Source organism: Haemaphysalis longicornis, unplaced genomic scaffold (genome assembly GCF_048455015.1).
Source record: "Haemaphysalis longicornis isolate Haplotype H1 unplaced genomic scaffold, Haemaphysalis longicornis Haplotype H1 scaffold_10, whole genome shotgun sequence".
In the NCBI taxonomy this organism is placed as follows: domain Eukaryota; kingdom Metazoa; phylum Arthropoda; class Arachnida; order Ixodida; family Ixodidae; genus Haemaphysalis; species Haemaphysalis longicornis.
In genome coordinates this window covers 126,639,064-126,663,279 of record NW_027526204.1, presented here as the reverse complement: position 1 = coordinate 126,663,279, position 24,216 = coordinate 126,639,064, and the positions used below count along the sequence as shown (strand labels likewise).

Here is a 24,216-nt window from a genome sequence, read left to right as displayed (position 1 = left end):
GTTCGCTATCGGAGAGGAGAGGGGGGGGAGCGGCGGAGAGCGCAGCTGGCGCGGCGAGGAGAATGGGGGAGGGGTGGACGCCGACGACGACAACGCCGACGATGCCGGATGCAGGGACAAGGCGAGTGAATGAGATGCAGTCGCATCTAAAAATGACCGACGTCATTCTGTCGGCTAACGGAGAGAGAGAGAGAGAGAGAGAGAGAGACTTTAGCCATGGCGTTGAAGTGCGCATATTTGTGGTCGGTGCCTTCTGTCCAAGCCTCCGCTGGCACCGTGCCGGCTATCTTCGCCCTTTCCGCTAGAAAAATCTGCGTTTCGCGGCAGGCGCTGGCCAACGTTCTTTCCCACTGCTCGCTGGAAGGATTGGGGAGGGAGGGATCTGGGTTTAGTTGACGTTTCTAGACAGTATGGTGCAGTGTGCCCGGGGCATGGCAATAATTACATAGGGGATCATAGAGAGTGGGATGGATGGCCTGTAGTCGCGTTTGGTGTGATGACTTCCCGTTCCTTCCTGACTTGATCGTTGACTGGAGGATACAATTGTATCACTAGTCGGTAGTGTTGAGTAATGTCGGAGTTTGTGAGAAGTAGTTGCCAGTTCTGCTCCGGCTGTTCTTTCTACCAACAATGCTATTTTAAAAGAAAAGCATTCAAGAAAAAATATTCAGGAAAAACAAAAATTGAAAGAAAGAGACCAATCATTAGAAACTATGGTAAGCAACATGTAGACTACCGAGTTCCCACCCTGCTAAGAAATGGCGGCCACCTCATGGACTTTAGTAATACAAGATCAAAGAAGGTATATAAAACCCTACTTATTCAAAACGGTGTACAATTTCCCTAATACTTCAAACTGTGTATCTGTAAACAGCGTGCTCAATTTTTGTTAGATGCTTCCGTTTGGAGAAAATTTCCTTTTTTGCTTTGTTGTGCCATGCTAACGTATGGATTTGGTTTATTACAGGATTGATGCATGCTTTAAGGAATACGCTATTTGCACATGTCGGCCATGCTTAAATAGTATTTTGCTGTACATAAGGATGTATGCTGTGGAACGTTTACATATTATGTTCTATATGTAAATGCATGGCCGTGCAACACTGCCGTCGGGAGAAAAAGCCTCTGTTAGGCTGCTTTAGTCTTTCACTTTCCCCCCAGTTTTTCCGTTATCTCGTGCAGTACGCGAAAAGTAAAAAAAAAATAAACTTCAAACTTCAAACTTCAAACTATCTAGGAAGAGTTTTTGTGTTTTAGGGGGAAATTAGACGGCTAGAGATACGTGTCTGTGAAGAAAAAGTCCAGAGGCTGCACGTGCCTTCAAAGCGCGAGCCGTTTCAAAGAGCGAGGCATGCCATGAATCGAGGCGCTGAAGAATGAACGTCCCGGTTCTTGTTTCGTCATGTCTCTAAACGGCTTATGTAAAAATCATAATCCGTCTAAGAGGCATGAGGGGACAAGTGAGCGCACAGTTATAGAATACCCCGGAATGTTTGTCTTCCTTACGAAAGGAGCACTTGGGCTCGAGGGTGGCAAATTCCCGCAAGACGCACAGAAATGAATTTCTTTAATTGACGCTACTTAAAATACAGCACGAAGCGCTCCGTGTGCGGGAAGGAATTAAGCTGGAGTTCCGTATACATTCTTTGTTGTAATAATACGAATACTTTAGCATCCCTTCCTTTAAAGAAAGTTGCGAGGAGCGCGAAAGATTTATCGCATCAACAGCGTGCCAAAAGTGCGTCAAAACCTTCGCTAAAAGTGCGTCTAACGTTCTCTGAAAGTGTGCCCAGTCGATCGTCAAACCTCCATAGGCACAAATCGGAAACGACGAACAAACCCGCGCTACGGTTTTCCGCGCACTAAGTAAACGCTTTACGAACGACATTAATGTATTGCGATACATGGTTATTGAGATAAGGGTATACTATTGTACTCGCTCTTCAATATGGATGTGTTTATTATCTTCTGTAGAACCGTTCCCTTTTCGCTATTTTCAAGTAACCGCTTTGGCACAATGGAAGCCCGGTTTCACGCACGCGCCGTGTGTCCAGAGATCTTGTGGGAGCTTTTCGGTCGACATACCGGTCTATGGGGAAATGCATTAGTTTTCTGACAAGGCGTCATCGGTCCAACTAAGAAATCTGTCGCTTAAAAAAACGCTTCGCAGCAAAGCACGCATCAACGCGGATGCTCAGCGGGAAACGGCAGTAACTGTATACGTCTTCCTTAGGAATTAACACCGTCAAGGATGAAGAAAAATAAAATTTGTCCATACCTCTCACCTCAATTATGTGTCATTGAAGTATAACCGACAGTGACAAGTTAGTTCGTCGTCCTTCTTTTGTTCTACAGTGCCATTTGTAATTGGCTTGGCTTACTTCGAACAAAAACAAAATGATAAAATAACGCGCCCTCAGTTCCAGAACTCAACAGAGGTGCGCTTTTAGTGAGTGAACTTAGTTAATATCTCACTGCTTCATGCAAATGGTCGCTTATAAAGCGAGCTTCCAATAGAGTTTATCCTAGTAACTTTATCAAAAGGGGCCATAAAGACAAAATGCAACTTTGCTTAGTTTGAGAAAACTAACCTTTGGTAGGTCACTCAGTTCCATTCCGGCCCCGAAAGACGTTTTTTTAATCGAGAGAACGCAACAAATATTGAAATAACCGGTAGAATTTCGCCCTACGGTGACATAATATGGGCACTAGGAACGTAGCAAAGCCAGCACTAAAATATCGTTATCGTGTTAACTGTACGTTAGCATTCAAGGTACATGATGAGACGAAAGTCGACCCTATACTGCAACCGCCCAGTCATGTTTCTTGCTGGTGGCTTAAGTCGACGCCCACCACAATCGAACAAGATTGTGTGTACCGTCATGGAGAAATCTCTAGAAAGTGTCAGGGGTCGCACGGATTCTTCACCTGTTTGCTTTAACATCACTATTGTTTGTTTGACGCTCACAATGAAATTGTTAGCGAGACGAAGCAGCCGTTTTCATATACAAAACTGATATTTTGTCTTGATTGATTGATCGATTGATTGATTGATTGATTGATTGATTGATTGATTGATTGATTGATTGATTGATTGATTGATTGATTGATTGATTGATTGATTGATTGAGTGAGTGAGTGAGTGAGTGAGTGAGTGAGTGAGTGGTTTAACGCACCGACGCAACACAGTCGATGAGGTGTGCCGTAGTGGAGGGCTCCGGATTAATTTTGACCACCTGTAGATCTTTAACGTGGGCCAAAATCTCCAACACACGAAATCTCGAAAATCTCGATTGATTGATTGATTGAATGATTGATTGATTGATTGATTGAGTGAGTGAGTGAGTGAGTGAGTGAGTGAGTGAGTGAGTGAGTGAGTGAGTGAGTGGTTTAACGCACCCACGCTACACAGTCGATGACGTGTGCCGTAGTGGAGGGCTCCGGATTAATTTTGACCTTAACGTGCGCCAAAATCTCCAACACACGAAATCTCGAAAATCTCGATTGATTGATTGATTGATTGATAGATTGATTGATTGATTGATTGATTGATTGATTGATTGATTGATTGATTGATTGATTGATTGATTGATTGATTGATTGATTGAGTGAGTGAGTGAGTGAGTGAGTGAGTGAGTGAGTGAGTGAGTGAGTGAGTGAGTGACTGAGTGAGTGAGTGAGTGAGTGAGTGAGTGGTTTAACGCACCGACGCTACACAGTCGATGACCTGTGCCGTAGTGGAGGGCTCCGGATTAATTTTGACCACCTGTAGATCTTTAACGTGCGCCAAAATCTCGAACACACACGTGTTTTAGCTTTTCGCCTTCATGGCGAAAGCGCTCGCCGCGCCCGGGAAACGAAGGTATTTTGTCTTCATGGCACCTTTAACGCGTATCGTATCAGAACAGCCAACAGAATGAAGTGCGTTTAATGGAACGCTTTAGTTAACAATATAGACTACTCCGTTACGCTTAGGCAATACAACAAAGGCTTTTTACGGTATTCACGTAACAAAGCAACGATGGATTTCACGTGATTTTTTGTCGGCCGCTCATTTCATGGCATTTGACGTTTCTGCATGACAAAGTATGGTGTTTATATCATCGGTCATCCTTAATTAGCTGATGGGGCGGGGTTTCTGCGTGATCATTTGTCACGGAGGCCTGTTTGTCAGGCTGCTTTATTATTCACTGTTATCTCGGAATTACGGGTGACGGGGGATTTACGGAATACGGTGGATCATGCGTGGTGTATCAGTAAGACCGTTAACAATCCATTACGCCGCCGTATCGCTTATACTTGATTAATTACAATCGTGACGGCTTCCGCATACTGCCTTCAAGCATTCAATAATCATTCAAGAATGGTCATTAACGTTCCGCCTGCAACTGTTGTTATCTTATTCTTATGTGCCATTGTTTTTATATGCAGAAACAGTGAGTCCTTGCTCATACAAGCTTGTTAATAGGAATTGTTGCGAAACCGTGTTTGCGGAAAATCTGCCAATCTGCTGCGGACGATTGGAGGACCACCGCCTTGGGCACAATTGTGTTGTGCGCAGAGATAATTACTCCTCGCACTTATTCATTGCCGATAGGCGGAGCATGCGGAAGCCCGGCCCCTAATCACAGTGACTTCCGTTTTTATTACAGTCCTGAGTATGCCTAGAAAACGAAAACAAAATTCACCCAGAGAACGACGCATATCTGGGCCCAACACTCAGAGAACTAACGAATAAATTTAGCCGTATCTTGGTTGGTTGTTCTGTTTCCTCCGTATTTCTCTGCAAATGAAATCCCTCGGAAACCGCCAATAGTGTTTCGGTACATTGCGACGATTACCCTGAAATCTTTCCGGCATCGATGACCGACGTTCTCACATCGACCTCTTTGCGTTTAGGTATATTCGACGGCTATTATCGGCTCACGAAAGCGGGTTGTTCTGTGGAATCACGCTGGATGCATTGGCGCACAAAGGGTCGGTAGGACCTTGTACTTGGCTTGGCTTCGTTAGCCTTCAGGGGCAAGAGCAGCCGCCAATGGGCTAATGTTCATTCCAATACGACATGGGACGCAATCGCTCGTATCGCTGTGGGCGTGGTGATGTGCAATTGAATGTGTGGTCACGGTGGCCTTGACAGGGATTCGGGGTCAATACGGGCCGCGGGAGCTTAGTGTTTCTGCGTATTACTTTTGTTTTATGGCTCTTTTTTGTAACGATTAGCCCGACGACACTAAAAATATTGCACTCGGCGTCTGTGATTTATATTTTAGCTGGACGTCTTTCCTGACCTGATCCATATTCGTAGCTCATGCATTTACCCTGAATGCGCCAAATAAACCGCGAAATGTAACGCAGGAAGCCATGTGCCCAACTCCGTTATTTGATTCGCCGGTCAGACGCGATAGGGGAGGGCTGTGGCAAAAAAAATATTGGAGACAGGGCTCTTGGGAGCTGAGTCCTATTTCTCCAACAGTGCGGCGTAGGAACGCGACAGCAGCTGAAAATATTTTAACTTCTTCGCACTATTCAAGAATTTTAGGAGCAACCCCGAAAGGTACTTCTAAACGTCCTGAAAAGTATTCCTTCTCGACCTCCTTCCCACTACTGTGGCATTCGACTTCTCATAATGTATAACGACGTCTTGAGAGTGTCAATCATACCCGTAAGTAGATGCTTCTTCCAAGAACGCGAATATTCGTGATGATTGCCGTACTGGAACGTCTCAGTATAAGGAAACCGCTTCGTTCAAAAATCCAGTTTATTACAATTGTTCCGAAATTCCTACAGCAGTGCAACGGGAGAAAAGTGTGCTCATGATAAGGAAGTGTCGCTTATAACGAAGCCAGTTACCAGTCGCGACAATCTGCCATAAACAAGTTTTGCTGCGGCGATAAACATCGGAGCTTTATTGTTCTTTACAACCGACTTACTCACACTTGTCTTACTGTGTGATTCACACACCAAAGGGGCGTATTGCTCACAGTAACAACGTCGCTAGCAAGATATAAAGCTTACTTTGCGGTTCTGAATGCCATTTTTAAGGCAAGGAAACGATAAAATCAAGAAGTTACCCTGATTGGCATGTTCATTGCACGTACTTAAAATACAGGAATCAATGCCTCGCAAAATATTTCTTCGGTGGGATTAGTGTGCCAGACATACTGCCCTCATTGCTTTGCTGTAAACGCACAGCCTTGAAGAAGACCTTAAACCCATGTACTATGACAGCGCATTTTTGGGCATGATGAGTGTTTTTGGATGCTTAAAATGTTCAGTAACATGATAAGGGCAAATAAATATTCATGTACACGTCAAGCTCAGTAGTCTCGTGACGTCAGTTGGCTTAATGCGGCTTAATGCGGCGTAATGGCTCAGTGGCTAAAGCGTCGTGCAATTATGATACAACTTGGTCCATATTAATGAAACTATATTTTCACAACGTATGGATACGACCTAGTTGATACTACATTATTACTCCATTAGGCGCACTAATGAAAGCACAAGACGAGGGAGACAAGGACCAGCGCTACTTACAACTGAATTTTGACAACAGCCACAGGACACATAAATAGAAAAGAACAACAGGGCAAAGACTACTAAGTTTATCACGTCCCTGTACAGCCCCTCACGCACCCGTCATGCACGCATGTGTGATAAGTGCTTGTCCAAGAAGGCCAAATCTTTCGAGCTCAAAGATATGGACGTCGTACTGCCACAGTCACCCATCCGCTGCATTTCCGCGGCCTAACCAATGTCTCACGTGCGCTGATCAGCGTCTCGAAATATAACGGGGAATGCACCGTACATAGGCTCGCACTAGTCGCACTCTTCGCAATGAACACCCAAATTACTATCATTTCCTTTCCGTACCTTGTTACAATGTTCCAGTAGTCGACTGTTGAGGTGCCCTCCCGTCTGGCCTACGTATGCGTTTTTACTAGTAAGGGGCAACTCATAGACCACCAGTGTTGTACGGAACGGCGTTCCTGGAACTAGTTCCTTTTTTGGAGGAACGGAGTAACGCCACCGTTCTATTAAGGGTCGGTGGAACTGTAACGGTAACTCGTTAGGTTTATTAAGGAACGGCAGGAACGTCGTTCCTTCTGCAAACGTTACATCGCCAGGATATGGCTGTTTTTGATTCCACAGTCACTCGATTCCAAGGTTTTCGAGTGACTGTGGTGTCTCTGTTCAAGGTTTTTTGAGTTTGTTAGAATATTACTTGAATGGAATGTTCAATGAAACGAGGGTAGGTACATACAAAAGAAAGAAATATGTATTGGATCCTGCGTTGCTCCCGCACTGAGTAACCTCGTGATGACTCACTTGGATAGAATTCTAGCAGACGGGTTATAGGACACAAGAGTCATAAAAGTCCTTCGATATCAATGACTTCTTGGTGTTGCTGGAGAGTAGCGCGGAAGCCTTCTCTGTGGACGTGGCCAGTACACTGGGGATTCTTAAGGAATGCCTTAGCCCTCTTGAGGTCACTCACGATGTGTCTCAACAGGACAGCCTGAAGCTTTTGAATCTCTGTGGGAAATTCTCAGCTTCGGATGCATGTTGGTGGCAGGACCCCGTTGCCAAAAACCGTTATTGCCATTTACGTCCGTCCACACTAAACTCGCAAGAGGGGCATCGCCCGCACGTGTCTTACTAACGTGCTGAAGAAATCTCGCAAACATCTCATAAACGATTGTTTCGGCGCTCAAGTCCGTGGCCTTACATTAGCAAAATAGCCTGGGGGCGTGATTGTAGCTGTGACCCGTTCGATTCGTATGGAGACAAAAAGGCACAAGCAGGTACACAAGTAGTGACTGAAAAGCACAAAAATGCAGCCATCATCCCGTATATGCATCGCATACCGGACAACCTTAAAAGGATTGATGGAAGTGCCGGCGGCAAAGTGGTTATGTCGGCCCCTCATAAACTGTATATTCTGCAGCCAAACGTGCCCTGAAAGGAAGGGAAAAAACAAATGTCTCGCTAATCACCAAAACCAGTACGTGCATTGCGCGGAAGGGGTGGTCTATGAGTTGCTCCTTACTAGTAAAAACAGCATACGTAGGCCAGACGGGACGGTGCCTCAACACTGGTCAACGGGAACATTGTAACAAGGTACTGAAAGGAAAAGATAGTAATCTTGGCATTTATTGCCAAGAGCGCGACAAGTGGGAGCGCATGTACGATGCGTTCTCCGTCATATTTAGAGACGCTGATCAGCGCACTGGAGATATTTTTGAGGCCGTGGAAATGCAGCGGATAGGTGACTGCGTTAGTACGGCGTCCATATCTTTGAGCTCGAAAGAGCTGGCCTTCTTGGAAAAGCATTTATCACACATGCGTGCATGACGGGTGCGAGGGAGTGTGTTGTGACGTTATAAACTTCTTAGTCGTTTGAGCGTGTTGTTCTTCTTTTCTATTTATATGTCCCGTGGCTGTTGTTACAAAGCACTTGTAAGTAGCGCTGCTCCTTGTCTCCCTCGTCATGTGTTTTCTTTACTACGCTTAATGGAGTGATAATGAAACTGTTTCTAGTACCAAAGTTTGTTTACGTTAGTTAAACGTAACGACCGTTTTAAAGCTTGTGGGAGTGTCTGACCCGTACGGTTAGGAAGTGCCTAATTGTGGCGGAGAACTTCGTCGTTCAGGGATGTTTACATAAGATGACAGCAGCCAACACCATTTGTGGTGCTCGATCTGTCCTATTGTCTATCCGTCTCTTGTGTCGTCACTTTCTTCGTCTCATTGCCTTCGCAGCAGGTTTCACTACCCCCCCCCCATCTGTTTTGGTCACAATAAAGTCAGTTTGCTGTAAAATAAACCGTCGAACCTACTCAGCATGACCAGTTGAATTTCATTGCGTATTACTTTAATTAATTACTTTAACCATGACTACGTCATAAAAGGATAGCCAAAGAGAACACCACACAGCGTTCGATCAAGCAAGGACGTTATTCGTGGCGCAATTCTATCCAATCTGAAGCAAAATGGAGAGCCGAGCTAGTTGGTGAACATCCATGAGTGAAACTTAAGCGCAAACAGACATGAGTGAAACTTGAGCGCAAACAGACAAACAGACCTCCCGGGGAAAAAAACAATTTTTGATGGGTCGGTTGGTGCAAAATATGCCGTAAGAGCATTCTGTTTCTGGCACCTGGTAGTTCTTGTTGATGCAAAGTATTGCCATATTGTGTCTAGGAATGACTTTGCAAAGAAGATTAAAAAAGAAAATCAAAGCGATAATATTTCCGTTTTTTTCCAAAAGGTGACGTGAAACGTCAGCGAACATTTATGCTTGTTCATATATCGGCGCTCTCCAGATGTCACTACTCTAGGTGCCACTTTTTCGCATATCTCGTGAGTGATAAATTTCCAAAATTTTGTTGGCGTGCATAGTACAAGCCTCACACCACGATGGAGCATGGACCCAGTGGAGAGGTCGTATTCTCCGGACCGCTGGGAAACATCTTCAATAGCCTGGTTCAAGCCCTGCGATTTAAGTGAGTACCCGAGCACATGCCTTTTGTTCGTTACATTATTTGCTGTAAGTCCTTCTCCACACAGTAAGTTCTAAAATTTTGGTGCAATTATTTCCGTAGCTTAGATAGACAGATACACTTCTCTGCGAAAGAAACGTTTAGCGTTATGAACAATGTACCTTAGGGGCATTAGCGAAATCATTCGCCAAAATGTAACACTCCCCAGTGATAAGTTTGAAGTTCCTACGAAAAGTACAAAAATGAAAAAGAGTAGCATGTGACCTCGCCGATATAACTCATTTGTTTCTTATTAATTTTACACCTGTGATATCGTTTCTTTCTAACATTTTTCAGTCTTCTCGATTCTTTTCATCGGGCAATCAAATTGTCGTTAAGTTATTCCATTAGATAAGTGATATTTAAACGTTGCTTACTTGCCAATGCCACGATTCCGCTCGTGCCATTCGGTGGTAGTAACACGCATTTATGTTATGTTCAAGGAATACGAAGACGCCATGTTACGCTTTGGCGAAGTTTTGGGTCTAGGGGAGAGTTATTAGGTAGTGGGAGTTGGGGAGAAAGTATTAATACATCCAATGTGGTACGAAACTAAAGGAAATGGTGGAGGCCAGATGTCACGAAGTTTCGTAGAGCGGTGAGCAGGCGCCGTTCTTCGCTATGATTGAAAGGACTTGGGTAAAGCCTATTGTTAAGGCTGGTTGGGCTTGCCAATCCTACGTTTTTGAAGGCTTGTTGTCGACAGTCGGCAAAGCAAGGGCAGTCCCACAGGATTTGCGTAATGTCATTATTGGCTCAGCATTGCGAACACTCGGGATCATATAGACGGACGTATCTTGTAGGGCGAAGTGTGGTGTTCTTGCCGATCCAGTTGTAATCCTGTGAACGATCGTGTGCCATTTCCCGGGCAAATTCTGAGGAATGTCTGGACGCTTCACACCTGGACCTCACTCGCAGTTGCGACTTTCTTTCCACCTTGCCTCGGGTGTGGAATTCCGATCTCGAAGTAGTCGAAGGTTCCTCCGCTGTTTTTCACAGTTCTCATCCATCTGCTTGCCCTGCGATGCAGATGATGGCAGAATGTCCATGCTCGGAAGAGAAGGGGTGAGCCCGGGTGAAACATGTTTTCCCAGTTGATGAGTCCCTTGCGGCTTGTTGCGCAGGTGCGTGGGCCTTGCCCTTGCCTGTGATTACAGCGTGAGCCGCTATCCAGAAAAATGTCACAAGACGTCCGCGGGTCCACAGTGTGCTGACTCGTTGCCGGATATTTAAGATGACATCGGAGGATTCGGCTAGGTGCATGTTCTTTGGCGTTCTGTGTCATGTATTTAACTCTAAGAACGGTAATTGCGAAGTACAGTTTCTCACTCCACGGACGGGTACCACTGCTCAGCATGCCAAATTCCTTCAGGCGAAATCTGGCTTATGTAGCGCCACATTGTTTTCCAGGAGAAATTACGGTGATGTACTTGTAGCACTCGGTTAATTACTTATGTTTCGTTTCATGCCAATCATGGTGTAACTAACCTGTGCGCTAGGCAACTCTGACGTCTATGAAACGTTCCACAAAGGGTAGTTGGTTTGGAAGATTTCGCCTATATATACTTAGCCTAGTGACCTACTATTATGTAAGGCACACAGACGGCGTATGCCAAAAACCTTTACCATCCCTTCCGTAGGAAAGCTGCCAGAAGTGCCAAAGCTTTTTTTCATCAAACTGAATCAAAAGTGCGTCAAAACCTTCACTAAAAGTGCGTGCAACCTTTGCTGAAAGCGATTGATTGATTGTAGGGTTCAACGCGCCGACCCAGCACAGGCGATGAGGCACGCCGTAGTGGAGGGCGCCGGAGAAATTTTGACCACCTGGGGATCTTCGACGTGCGCCGAAATCTCGTACACACGTGCGTTTTTTTTTTTTTGCTCTTCGCCTCCATCATAATAGCGGCCGCCGAGGCCGGGAATCGAACCCGCGTCTTCGTGCTCAGCAGCACAAGTTTGATTAAGGTACGTCCAATAGATCGCCGAACCTTCCAAGGCACAAATCCCAAACTAAGAACGAACTCATGTGACGATTTTTGTGCAATAAGTAAGTGCATCTTACAGCACTCCTACTGTGTACCGACACTTGCTTTTTGAGATAGAGGTATGCTGTTGTACTCCTTCATTATAGATGCGTGTATTGTCTTATCTGAAACCGTTCTTCATTCGCGAATTTCGTGTAACCGTTTTGACACAATGGAATCCCGGTCTCTCGCGCGCGCCATGAGTCCAAAGATCTTATCAGTGCTCTTCGGTCGGCCAAGTGGCCTGCGAAGAAATTAATTTTCTCGCAGGACGTCATCAGTCCTAATAAGGAAGCTTTCACCTTGAAATTTATGTTGAACACCCCGATACCTTAGACTACTCGTCAGAGAATGCTATGCATTAAAACATACCACGTTTCTGTGCACACTGGTGGACAGTATCATTCCACCCAGCGGAGTGCACGGCATGTGGTAGAGGGTCGAGATTTTAGGAATTAGTTTGGGTCGGAGGGAGGTGGTGTCGCTGAATTGGTGAGTTATTCTGTTCGTGGTGACAGCGGGGTAGGATATCAGGGCAACGCGGTTCCCGGAGCATCGTGGGAGTGCTTGATATGATTGAACACCCATGCAGGAACAAAAAAACAAAGGGTGATAATGAATTATGTTTGCTCTAATTAATCTGTGCCACCAGTCTCTACTCCTCGTCGAAAGCTCGGCCAAGTTTACCAACTGGTAGTTGCTCATCAGTGGAACAAAGTTTGAGTAAAATTCTGAACAAGAAACGAGACAAGAAGACACGAGCGCGTCGCTGAGCTGCGCTGTGTTCGCGTCGTCGAACTTTGCGTGTCCTGTCTGCCGTGTTTGTCTCGTGTAAGTGTTTTGTTCGACAGTTACACAATAGGTGTGCCACGGGAACTGACAACGGGCAGCCCGCAACCCAACGGTTCCTGGACCGGCTCTATGGGCATGTTGCACCGCAATGTAAGTGTACGACGAGACGCTGCTTGATGCAGACTTGTAGACAAGCATGTCACTTCTGGATTAGGGAGCACCTATAGGTCCCAACCTTTTTTGTTGCGTGCTCGCGCGTTCTTATTTGCTTGAGGAAATGATATTTTGGCCGCGTAGTACAGAGAGAAATTAAAAGTACCATTTTTGAAATTTTGGAGCAGGGCAGACGGGGAATGTGCAAAATGTTATTTGCGTCCTTTGTCGCAAATAAGAGCAGAATATTGCAAAGTAAGGAAAACATCATAAATTAACACATTAATTGCCCCAAATAGTGAAAACAACCCAGCGTCTCTTTATCTTCGTTTTCGGGGCATGTGGCGCCCTTTCTTCACTACTTTCGGTATCAACGCCAGGTTGATACTGAAACTATTAAGAGAGGGGCCACAGGCCCTCTTGGTTGGACAGTGCGAGCAACGCCGCCCGTATGAGGCAACGTTATACATGCGGCTTTGGTAGGATATGCCTAAACATGCGAACCACCACTCTGCATTTCCAATTGCTTTTACGTTGAGTGTAACTGTTTTATTGTTTTTTATAGTTAAAGTTATTGTCGAGTACATAAATTGGCCGCAGCTATGAAGACTAAATAAAAACACTTGTTTTTCTATTTTAGTTGAACTCGGGTTCCATATGTAGGAGTTATGTGAGCATGATGCCAGCGCCGGAGCTGGAGTTAGTGTGGTTTGTTCGGTATGACAAGTAAACATGACGGCACAAGAGCAGAACACGTGCCCGTCAACAATGAAGAACGCTTGTTCGGATTGATTGATTGATTGATTGATTGATTGATTGATTGATTGATTGATTGATTCATTCATTCATTCATTCATTCATTCATTCATTCATTCATTCATTCATTCATTCATTCATTCATTCATTGATTGATTGATTGATTGATTGATTGATTGATTGATTGATTTATTTATTTATTTATTTATTTATTTATTTATTTATTTATTTATTTATTTATTTATTTATTTATTTATTTATTGATTGATTGATTGATTGATTGATTGATTGATTGATTGATTGATTGATTGATTGATTGATTGATTCATTCATTCATTCATTCATTCATTCATTCATTCATTCATTCATTCATTGTAGGGTTTAACGTGCCGACGAAATTCAAAGGATGAGGGGAGTCGAAGTGGAGGGCTCTGAATTAATTTTCGCCACATAGGGATCTTTAACGTGCACGGAAATCTCGTACACATGGGCGCTCTTGCTTTTAGCATCCATCAGAAAAGCGGACGCCGCAGCTGAGAATCTCACCCGCGTCCTTGTGCTCAGCAGCCCAACGTCAGAGCCATTGAGCCACCGAGGCGGGTAAGCTTGGTCTGGGGGTACCTGTCACACGAATAGTCTCCAGTCTGTCTGCCTAAACAATTAGCCAAGGGGAAGAAACTAAAGCGAATGAAAGGATGCGAATACAATGTAGCGGTAAAGAAATCGCTAGATTCGCCGCTACATAGTGTTTACGTCTTTACACTACATCTTGCTGCCACTCGTATGGCAGTAGTACGTCGTACCAGTATCGTTAGGCTTTCGCGTTTATGGAAAGTATGGGGACTTTACAGCCCCGAGGAACTTTTGTGTGTTCTGCTGGGGCGTGGACTTAGGTGGCTGGGGTGCGGGTGCTGCGTGTGCATGAAAGGGACACGTGTGCAAAGAATTCGCGGACCCCTAACTTAAATGTGACCCAGTGAACGTATCAAGAACACAGCTGTCGTTATGTTTGAATAAGTACAATGGGTTGCTTTCATAATTCGTGATACGTTTTTTATCTTTTATGGCATTGTGCAGGAGAGCGACCTGGCCATGGGTCCTTTCTTCCCAGCCACGGAGCGGTTGGAAATCGCTCAGCCTTCCACCGTATTTTACCATGAGGAGTTGAAGATTCTGGCCGGCCGCACGACTTCTCAAGAAAGCAGCGTGTTCGGATACATCCTGGCCTTCGATTGGATGGTGAGTAAATGAGCTCGGGGATACGACAAAGCTGTGCCCGAAGCGATCGGTTGCCTCTTTGTAAACATCGCTTATCGCACGCACGGTGGAAATACACACTCCGAATATAAGCAGTTACCTAAATTCCAATCCACTGATAAGTGGGCTATTTTAAAATGATGTAAACGCTTCCAATGTGTGCATGCAAGTATGTTCTCAAATAAGACATTCGAGTACATTGTGGCGAAGCTGTACTACAAGACTGCCTTAAAATTGTTCAGTGCTTTGTATCATTATAACAAACAGGCAGTTAGTCGTTACCAGTCACGTGATGAGCAGGCAGAATCGCTTAGGTAACGAAAAGGTCTAAAAGCAGGATTATTGTTTTGGTGTTCCTAGGGTTATTGTTCCTAGTAGGACTATTGTTCCTATTTGGCACTCGTCATGTAAGACCCAAGAGTTGTTACCTGTGTTTACTCACCCTATCACATTAAAGGTATTCTTCTAAACCCCTCACATGCCTCGAGCCACGGAGGAAGAATAAGATAGGAGGGGAAACGAAGCTTCCTAGCGCGGCCAGATAATGTCACAAGTGCTCGTCAGACGTTAAGCTAGCGGCTTCGGCCGCGGGCGAAGAAACTGCGCGGCCACCGCGATCGGCATTACACTGCACAGCAACGGAATGAATTGCGGCGGCTACCAGTTCGTCCACCAGGTGCCGCTACTCTCTCGTTCGCCCTCGCAGCTGCGAAGCTTTGCAGTGCGCCTTGGTTTTCATTGTGACATTATCTGGTCCCTCGCCCACGCTTGCCACAATGGGCCGTTTTGCCTCCTATATATTCTCGCTCCGTGCCTCGAGCACACATATCCCCTCGACAAAGCCCCGAACGACAGCGACCGATAAAAGCACTAAAAACTTTGCCTCCGGTGACCATCGAGCGTCCTCAAATTTCTATGCACATTCACTGTCATAACCGGAGATATTGGTGCGAACCACCAATTGGATTTATTTGTGTATATTTTTTTCTTTTACCGCCCGTCTGCGCCGAGGTGTGTTATCTGGGTCCCGAGTAAAGGTCATGTTTCATTCTTTCTAATTCTTATGCCCCACGTAATATATCATTTTATAGGGAAAATGTTTCGCCATAACGCCACTGGCCTAGAATAGTCTTCTTTCATCTCCAGTGTTCTCGGTGTAATTCGGCAGTTCGCGAAACACCCGCGCAGAAAGATAAATGCCAGCGGAGCGTACGTCACGGCATTCTATTCGCTGACACTCGCCTGCGCACGTTACTTTGTTGACTGGTGCTTCACCTCCTGTGTATTTTTTTCAGTTGGGAGGGCAGCACAAGTTCGCTCCAATGAACTAGTTTTTCCTTTAAGCCAACTGCATCATCTTCGTCGTCATGACAATATAATTAGGGTAGTGCTCATTTTAATTTTCGGGGGTGGGGGCTGTAGGATTTTAACTGAGATCAATGACTTTTTTTTATGAGCCCAACCCTTTGTCAGCGAGAAATCTTCCCCACCTTACCATCCCAGGTGTGGATGTTCCTTGCTGTGGCGCTGGTGGTCATTTCCGTGGTGACCGCGCTTTTCAAGTCCCTGCATGCCGTGATAGCGGGCCAACGCCCGTCCTTTTTGGGGCACGTCAGTGATTCCACCTGGATGTACTTGGAGAACCTGTTCTTCGAAGGTATGACACCTTAGACGATACTACACAAATGCCCTAACATTTCTATTCTTCAAGATTGAACACACATTTCTGAACTTAAATAATTATTTCGCTTTTACTTTGATATTTCCCCGGTGGCGGACAATATAAATCATCACGTGCTTTGGTCGCTGATATAAAAAGAGAAGCAAGTTACTTAAAGGCAATGCTTTGTAAACATGTGACAATACGACAGATTTCTGTAAAGAAGTTGATGAAACAAGCGTAGAGTATTAGGTCTAGTGCCATTAGTGCCACTTGGTCAATGCCTAAACAAGGGAAAAATTCAGAATGACTTACTAGCGTCCATTAGACGCAGCACTCAAAAACACCTATCACAAAGGGCAGATGTCTTAAGTGGTACTCTTGACAAGTAGCACTCAAAAAAGCTTGCCTATGCATTGTTTTAGATTTAGAGTTTTACAAATTCAGATTTGCAGACATGATGTTGGTGCATTCGTTGGCGTTTCACATTTGTTTGGCTTTTTAAACCCGCCATGACGATGATCGTGACGACAAACTATAAAAATGATGATCATGAGGATCGTCACGGTAATTGTTACAGTGGGAATTCCACTCGAACGTGCGGACGGGCGTTTTCCCAGAGCTAATTCATATATCCTACTAAACGACAAAAATAGACGTGGCCATGTACTCCGCACAGATGGTTAACCAGCGAAGCTGTAACCTGCGGTCAGTGTTTTTTCGCTCCATCCGATGCATGCACCGTTCCCACTTAACAATATCGGTAGATGTGATGGTGGATGGTGTAGCTACGTCGACTATAAACCTAATCAATCTACCTGTCCTTACTTCAGACTCCTCCCCAACCTAGTTTTCTCGCACATGCGCTTTGGGTTACACTGAAGAAGTTTTCTGCGTACATAAGACCACCGAATTTTTCTTTTACTTATTAATATAAGGCTTTGTTTATTATAATCTTCAGCGCCTGTCACACACACGGCAAAAGCCCGTGCTTTCAGGTGCTTCTGTGGGTGGCACGGTATACCAGAACTAAAACTACGCTAATTCGATGATTTTCCACGTGCACCTGATGTTTTATATTGCGACCATCTATGTATCTCTCTATCTATTCTATAATCTATCACTCTACAACGCAACTTGTACAATGGAATCCGTCTTACAAGGCGATATTTTACCTTTGCAGCGTCAGCAGAGGCGCCTCTTGGAGGCGGCCCCCGGCTCTTGAGCGCCATTTGGTGGCTCGCTGCTCTTGTCCTGATGAACGCCTTCTGCGGCCACATGCGCGCCTGCCTCATGATCCGCTCCGAGGTGGAGAAGATTGAGAGCGTGCAGCAGCTCGTCAAGAGGCCGCACACAACGCCGCACATGTGGCTGGGGACCTCGTACGTCGCCATGGTAGAAGTGAGTGCGCATTGTCTACACACGTGCACTTTTTCAGCATTGCACGCACTTTTTTGGAGGCATGCAAGCGTGTAGCAGTCATGCGGCCCGGTTTTGTGATCCTTTGAATTAAGCGCAAGAGTATAGACAGAGAAAGAGAGAAAAAAGCGTTTAGGTATTAGGAAAAAAGGTGTCGCAATTGTCCCAGGGGTAATGCCCTCCTTCCAAAGCCCCAGAATGTTCTGCTCCTCTCCGGGCTCGACGAATCACATCCTCCTGAACCCCAAAGTCGGACCTGGCCAGAGCTGCCTCCCATAGCGCGACCGTGTTTGTGGCGTTGTTTCCTGAAGGCAAGATGATAGGGCAGGCCGATGTTGCAGGAAACAAGTTGGAAGGGTTTTCAGTGCTTTCATGTGCTGCGGCATATGAAACTGTTGCTGCTGGTCACACTCCCAGCACCACGAAGCATGAAATACCAACAAGATCATTTGAGTGCATTACCCAGTTTTATGGTTACGTTAAGACCGCCAAATGGTATGGCGCTTATGTCTAATTTTCTGGAATGTTTTTCATATTCTGCGCCTTGTTCTTACTGAAAACAACACGCTCACTATCACACAGGGCCGCCGATAGACATGGGTTGGCGGGTCAACCGCTCTCCACGCGCCGAAACTACCCAACTGGGAACGATAAGCCGCATTGCCAACCTTCGGTTGGTTGCACAACTGAACTTGCAATTTTCTGTTTTTGCGTGAGCAATAGATGAGGACTGTAGGCAATATGTTCGCGGCGCTCTGTTCATTTTCGGATCGTTCTGTCCACACAGCAAGGTATAGAGGAGAACGACAGAATGGGGACACCGTGGGGAGAAAGCTGCCTTCTAGAGTGGAGAAAGGGCAGCCTTTAGAATGCTGGCGACTTGCCGTGGAGGCGGCGTCTGTCTGTACGGGTGTCGTGAATTTGGCCACCGCTTGTATGCAGGGACAAATTAACAGTGCTGAAGGCCTGCTTTAAACAATGAAACGGGGCCTTTCCACAGCCCCTTCCTGCGATACCCTCTGATCATTCTTGAGATTTGACGCTTTTTAGAATTCTCTACAAAGAACGCGGGCCGTACTTACTCGAAGAATCTCCTGAGTGTTTATGGACATCACCTGGGCGCCTACTTTCTCGCAGAGCACTTGGAGAGATTGTCATAGGAATGGAGTTATACACGGAGACATAGACACCTTTAAGATTTGTCGGGCCAGTTGGTTCATACTGAAAAAAAGGGTCAACTACACGAGAAGTTATGACGAAAGGAAGAAATACATACGACACTCAGAAGTGCAGTCTGAGTGTCGTATCTGTTTCTTGCAATGGTCTAGACCTTCAGCGCAATTACTCTAGTTCAATACAACAATATCTTCCCACGAAAAGCAGGAAGCGCATTCGTGAAAAATAGCTCCTCTATCTGCTCACTAATTCGGCTGCGCATGTTTTGGTTGTCTGCGTGTGAGCACTGTGCAAGAAGACACGCGGGCTTTTTTAAAAAGTGTTCGCACATCCCTACAATAATTGCGCTACCAGTCGTCTGGCTATTTTGTTATTTCACCGAGCAACAGAAATGTAAGTTCTTCTAAGGCATATTGTGTATATACTGCATACGCCAATTGAGCACAACAAATAATTTAAACGATTCAGCATTCGGATCTTCTCGTCATGCGGGGAGCTGAATCTTGTAGAAAAGGTGGAGCCTACAGAAAACTAGACCCACACCGAACTTTCACAAAAACGATTTTAATAATTAACGTTCTCGAATAAACAAGCATACATTATTTTTTAATGCAGAGATTCTAAACTTTTTCACAGGTAATGCCTTTACATTTTTGCAGGAAATGTACAGTTTTCTATGAGCCGAAAACACATCCATATTCTACCCACCTTTTCTGCTAATAAATTCGAATTAAATTGGAAAATAAATGCACATCTTTACAAAAAAGCTTCTACTTCAACTCAATGCAGAAACTATGTTATCCGTTTCACAGAAATTCAGCCCTCAAATAGGGGGTGTATACGGATTACCATGTTTTCCTTTTTTATTCATCCTTTAATAAAAGAAGAAAAGGTATGTACGTTTCTAAAATTATTTTTCTCCCTTTTGCTGGGACAGTTTGTTGATGAAGTCTTAAACATTGACCCTTCAACAAACCCCAGTTTAGCTGCCCTCTGTGTCCATCAGCTGGACCAGCTCCGTCGCTCTACGCGATGCACGGTTTTGGGAGAGCGAAACGTTTTTACCTCAGGCTCGAGAACTGTGAGGTGTGAGCTGATTATGCACATTGGGAAACGAACTGTCTTTTCGAAGCAATCATTATTGAAACAGATCATCTGTGTTTCAATCAGGAAAAATCAGCAGGAGTCTTAAACTATTTCGAAGCAAACCACGATATCTGCCATTTTTACCCGCCGTCAGGGGGCTCCGGGGCCCGGTTCATGTAAACCCTTTGAACCATGAATAATCTGCACCTGCTTGTATGCGCAGTTTATTTGAGCCTGCAGCCAGGGACGGGGGCAAAAGAGAAAAGAATAGGAATGGCGGGAATGCAGAAAACTGACATAAGTGGTAGTTCGGTAAAAGCGAGGAGGGTAGAGATTGGGCCTGCGTGCATTGCAGCCGGGGCAGTGGAGTCTTCGAATAAAGAAATTCCGGTGCAGCGATTCCTTAGTGTACGTGGTTTTCTCGCCATTATATTCCAATTACGTCGGAAGCGGAATTAATTCTTCGTGCTCCCGGGTGTCCTGCTCCTTCTTCCCCAGCACTCGACCAATCCCGACCTCCAGCAAATCGGCCGCGTGGTGCGCGAGCGGGGCACCGCGGTGCCGGCGTCCGTGCTCTACGGCGAGACCCTCCTGCGGAGGGTGGTCCAGGGACGGGCGGCCGTCATCAGCGACGGAACTTCCTTGGCCTTCCGCGTCTCTTCTGTGTGCCAGGCCTTCGCCGGTGCTGAGTTCTACCTGGCCCGCGAGGGCGTCGTCTCTCACCCCTTAAACAGCTTCGCTCGCAAGGACATAGACCCGCTCATCTTCAAGGACATCAACAAGGTGTACGTATAGCTGCAGCCCATATTAAGTCTGGAACAACAGCACATAAAAAGAACCCACGCGCTCCGTATAACCATCATCATCCACAGTAGGTTACAGCAGGACGAAGTCCTCCCCCGCCGACCTCCTAGCGTTCCTGTTCTGCGTTGCTCTATCCACAGCTCACCCCGATTTTTTTTTATTTCATCTCTCTATCGGAAAAATGGCATTTTCCTTCTTATAGTCCCATCTCCTGGTATCCAAACTGTTACCCTAGTTGTCCACCATTCGTCGGTTCGTCGTACTCAGTATTAAACCGATGGTTAACCAGGTAAGCCTGTAACCTGCGGGCGTTGTGCTGCTGAGCTCGAGGACGCAGGTTCTTTTCCCGGTCGCCATGTCCGCTTTTTTGATGGAAGCGAAAAGCAAAAGTGCCCATGTGTACGAGATGTCGGCGCACCTTTAAAAATCCCCAGGTGGTCAAAATTAATCCGGAGCCCTGCACTACGGCGCGCCTCATCGCCTGCGTAGCGTCGGCGCGTTAAACCACCACACAATCAGATGTAACCTGGAGCCGAGCTGTTACGTATGACGCCTGGCCTACCTATCAAAAAGTAAAATGTGGCTGGTGTTCGTCTTTAGAATTTTAGCTTACCATGTGTACCGTGTGCCCCGCGAGGACCTTGTGTACTGGGACCCGAGTACGCATGCGCGTGCGTGCAGGTCGGGCTTGCCATCCCTCAGCGGAATGAACGAGCGGGTACGGCGAGGGCTGGACAAGCTTCAGCGGAACTAAGCCACCCTAGCGGAACGAATGCGCACATGCCTATTCGGGTCCCTGTGTACACGGTACACGCGGTATGCTAAAAGCCTCCATGCCACGTTGACGCTTCTCCGGTGCATCGCCGCCGCCCCCGCCAGCCGTTGTCACTTGAGCTCTGTTTTACGCAGCGCCTCACTGCCGGCGGCCTGCTTTGCGAGAGCGTCTTTCGCGCCCTGCGATGCGCCGTTTCCTAGATGCGAGAGTGTAGCTAAGTCATCTATAAACCCAGCCACACACTCTCCGCTTACTTTTAAATCCTTTCCAACCTGCTTTTTCGAGCATGCGCATGCGGTCGCGCCGGAGATTTCTGCGTACACTGGACTACCTGATCTTCATACCGGCTAGTCAAACAAAGCTTCGCTTTAAAATTCCCTCATGTGTTTACAGTTAGTGTATGCTCATCGAGGCAAACCGATAGAGCATGGCAACGCACAACGAGTAATAAAGGAGAACAGCGAAGCAGAAACACAATGGTTGTACACGGAGAGACAAGACACGTATTTAGAACTCGTAATCTAAAGTAAATCGCACAACGCTGGACCTTAGGACCTTTCTGTGACCATACAATGTTCCAATAATTTATCGGGTACAGACTAATTCCCGGTTCACAAACAATTTTATATTTTCCTGCAACCGCATTCGTCCTGCGTGCCCACGGGGTTTTAATAAAGTGTATTTAAAGCACTTTGCCATGCGAATAGAAAAATTACACAATGTGGGTCCGCTATTATGCGGGACGGACACATGTGCGTGCCCTTCTGGCAAGGTTTATTACGCTAATGAGCCTATAAACAAAAATAAGTAAGAGTTCGGAAACGCATAGTTCACCCCCGATTTTAGGCGATGTTTAGGTAAAGTTATGTTAGGTTGGCATAACCGACAGTTGACCTAGTTGGTTCTTGCACATATTAAACATCGCCTAAAGTTGAAGACGGTTAAAGAGGAGATAGCATCCTCGTGTCTTTCCTCTTTTATAACCCTCGCCTTCAAGCACTCTTTATAGAAGTAGGTTAGGTTATGTTAACTTAGGTTACAAAGAATGAAGTAGTTCCAGACGGGTATTTTTTTATGACAGACGCCTTTGGACGTCGCTTTAGTGGAAGGCTAATAGTACCGTCCGAAAACACTCCAGAGACCCAGCTGAAAAAATAACCAATGCAGGCTGCAGTACTTTTTGTCTCGGTATTGGCTGGCAGCATCCGACGGCTGGTCGAAGCGGGACTCGTCAACCTGTGGTGGACCCGTGCCACGGGCGACGTCAGCCGTTGCGGCGGTTCGTCTTCGTCTTCGGCAGGACCCGATCAGGCTTCCACGCTGGCCTTTGCCGACGTCTTCGGAGTGTTCGTGCTGTGGCTCGCTTGCGCGGGCATCTCCTGCCTTGTCTTCTTCATCGAGCTGGGAACTCCACACCACAAAGAGCTGTCCATAAAGCTGGCCGCCATGGCAGCAACGAGGAACCGCCAGAGGTGGCGCACCAGACGGGCCGCCCGCTCTGCACAAACACCCTGAAATGGCACTGCTGAAGTGTAAATTTACTCTAAGTGCAGCATGCTTGCTGAGGTGCTCAGGTTGCCTGTAGGGGAAGTAGTCCTGTGATAAGAGCGCTATCTATGATTATTACTACGTCGATCCTGCATTCAATTTATTGTAGGAGAAGTTGGGAGAGCAACCTGCCGGATACCCTTGAAAATTATTTCTTTATAGATTTCGTATAAGATGAGCGGACAAGAATTAGGCTTGTTGTATTGTGTGACGTCCAACCGACCTGTCCCGGATTCGAAGTGCCACAATAAATGAGGACAGGTTCTCGAAAGTTTTGCGGGTGTATTTCGCAAACGGCACGGGCCATACACGCTGTACTTTGGTTATCCAAGCAAGTACGTTGAAATAACAGAAACGCTGATCTTTCAAAAAGCGACCGTTGCAATGACTGATAATTTTGTCACGTTCGTTGGTAATCTCACACATAAAAAGAGACATGGACGCTAGGGATTCCTAGTAGAAGCAAAAAGTCGGCAAGCGTCCGATTCTATGGAGAAGGCGAACAAACTGCTTCTAGAGAGCCCACTCCCCTTCCTCGGGGGATGTTTCCAATGCACCATTTCAGGAAGGTTAGGCCGGGGTTCGACGTTTTCAGTCATACCTGCGCACGCTTAGTAATTGCAATGCACTGACAAGGATAAACGCGGCATGATGATAACTCGATTGTGCAACGGTCTGAGCGTTTTGTGTGTGGTGATTTCCGGCTTATCACAGTCGGCCACTTCTACCATGTTGCGCTGCTCTCCAACTGCGAACACGAGAATCAGCAGTTCTAGGGATGAATTGGCTCACCTCAAAACAAAAAGTCTTGTTCCTCTAGGCGTTTCTTGAAGATCGAACGACAAATCTGCAAAAAAGGACTTTTTCTTTTTCTTACTACCCGTCGTAATATATTCCACAGCATCGTTCAAGAACACTCCTTCTTTTCATGCTGTAAAGTAGCAGCTTCCATTGATCCCACCCCTCTGCTAATCCTACATAGCAAGTTATAACCCGCAAACAATTCCACGCGCGTAGCACCGCATCAGACACAGCGTCTTTGTCGGTTATCACGTGTAATTGTACACTGTCGCCAACATGTGTGACCACGTGATTGTTCCGATTCGAATGTACATTTGTTGCTTCGTAATAAACTTCTAGATTTGAGTTCAGCGCTGTGCCATCTTTCCTCGCTGCTTGTTCTGTTTCTTTCGCGATGGCTTTGACATTTTAAACATCGACCAG

The 24,216-nt window shown here is 46.0% G+C and overlaps 1 protein-coding gene across 1 annotated transcript; it reads left to right on the top strand.

Moving 5' to 3' along the window:
- Window positions 1-5,629: 5,629 nt before the first annotated feature.
- LOC144160090 (putative glutamate receptor) lies at window positions 5,630-22,959 on the top strand. The gene is made up of 8 exons (XM_077691695.1): window positions 5,630-5,665; window positions 9,403-9,506; window positions 12,418-12,508; window positions 14,345-14,506; window positions 16,028-16,181; window positions 17,368-17,585; window positions 20,364-20,650; window positions 22,647-22,959. Exons 1-8 carry the CDS (start codon window positions 5,630-5,632, stop codon window positions 22,957-22,959), a joined length of 1,365 nt encoding a protein of 454 aa, XP_077547821.1.
- The last annotated feature ends 1,257 nt before the right edge of the window (window positions 22,960-24,216 follow it).

What these genes read in the sequence shown, in the direction of transcription:
- LOC144160090 (XM_077691695.1), top strand. Translation starts at nt 5,630, where the DNA reads ATGTATAACGACGTCTTGAGAGTGTCAATCATACCC. An exon ending in TGGGCATGTTGCACCGCAAT is followed by an intron (nt 12,509 to 14,344) that starts GTAAGTGTACGA and finishes GGCATTGTGCAG; the next exon opens with GAGAGCGACCTGGCCATGGG. An exon ending in TTCAAGGACATCAACAAGGT is followed by an intron (nt 20,651 to 22,646) that starts GTACGTATAGCT and finishes ATTGGCTGGCAG; the next exon opens with CATCCGACGGCTGGTCGAAG.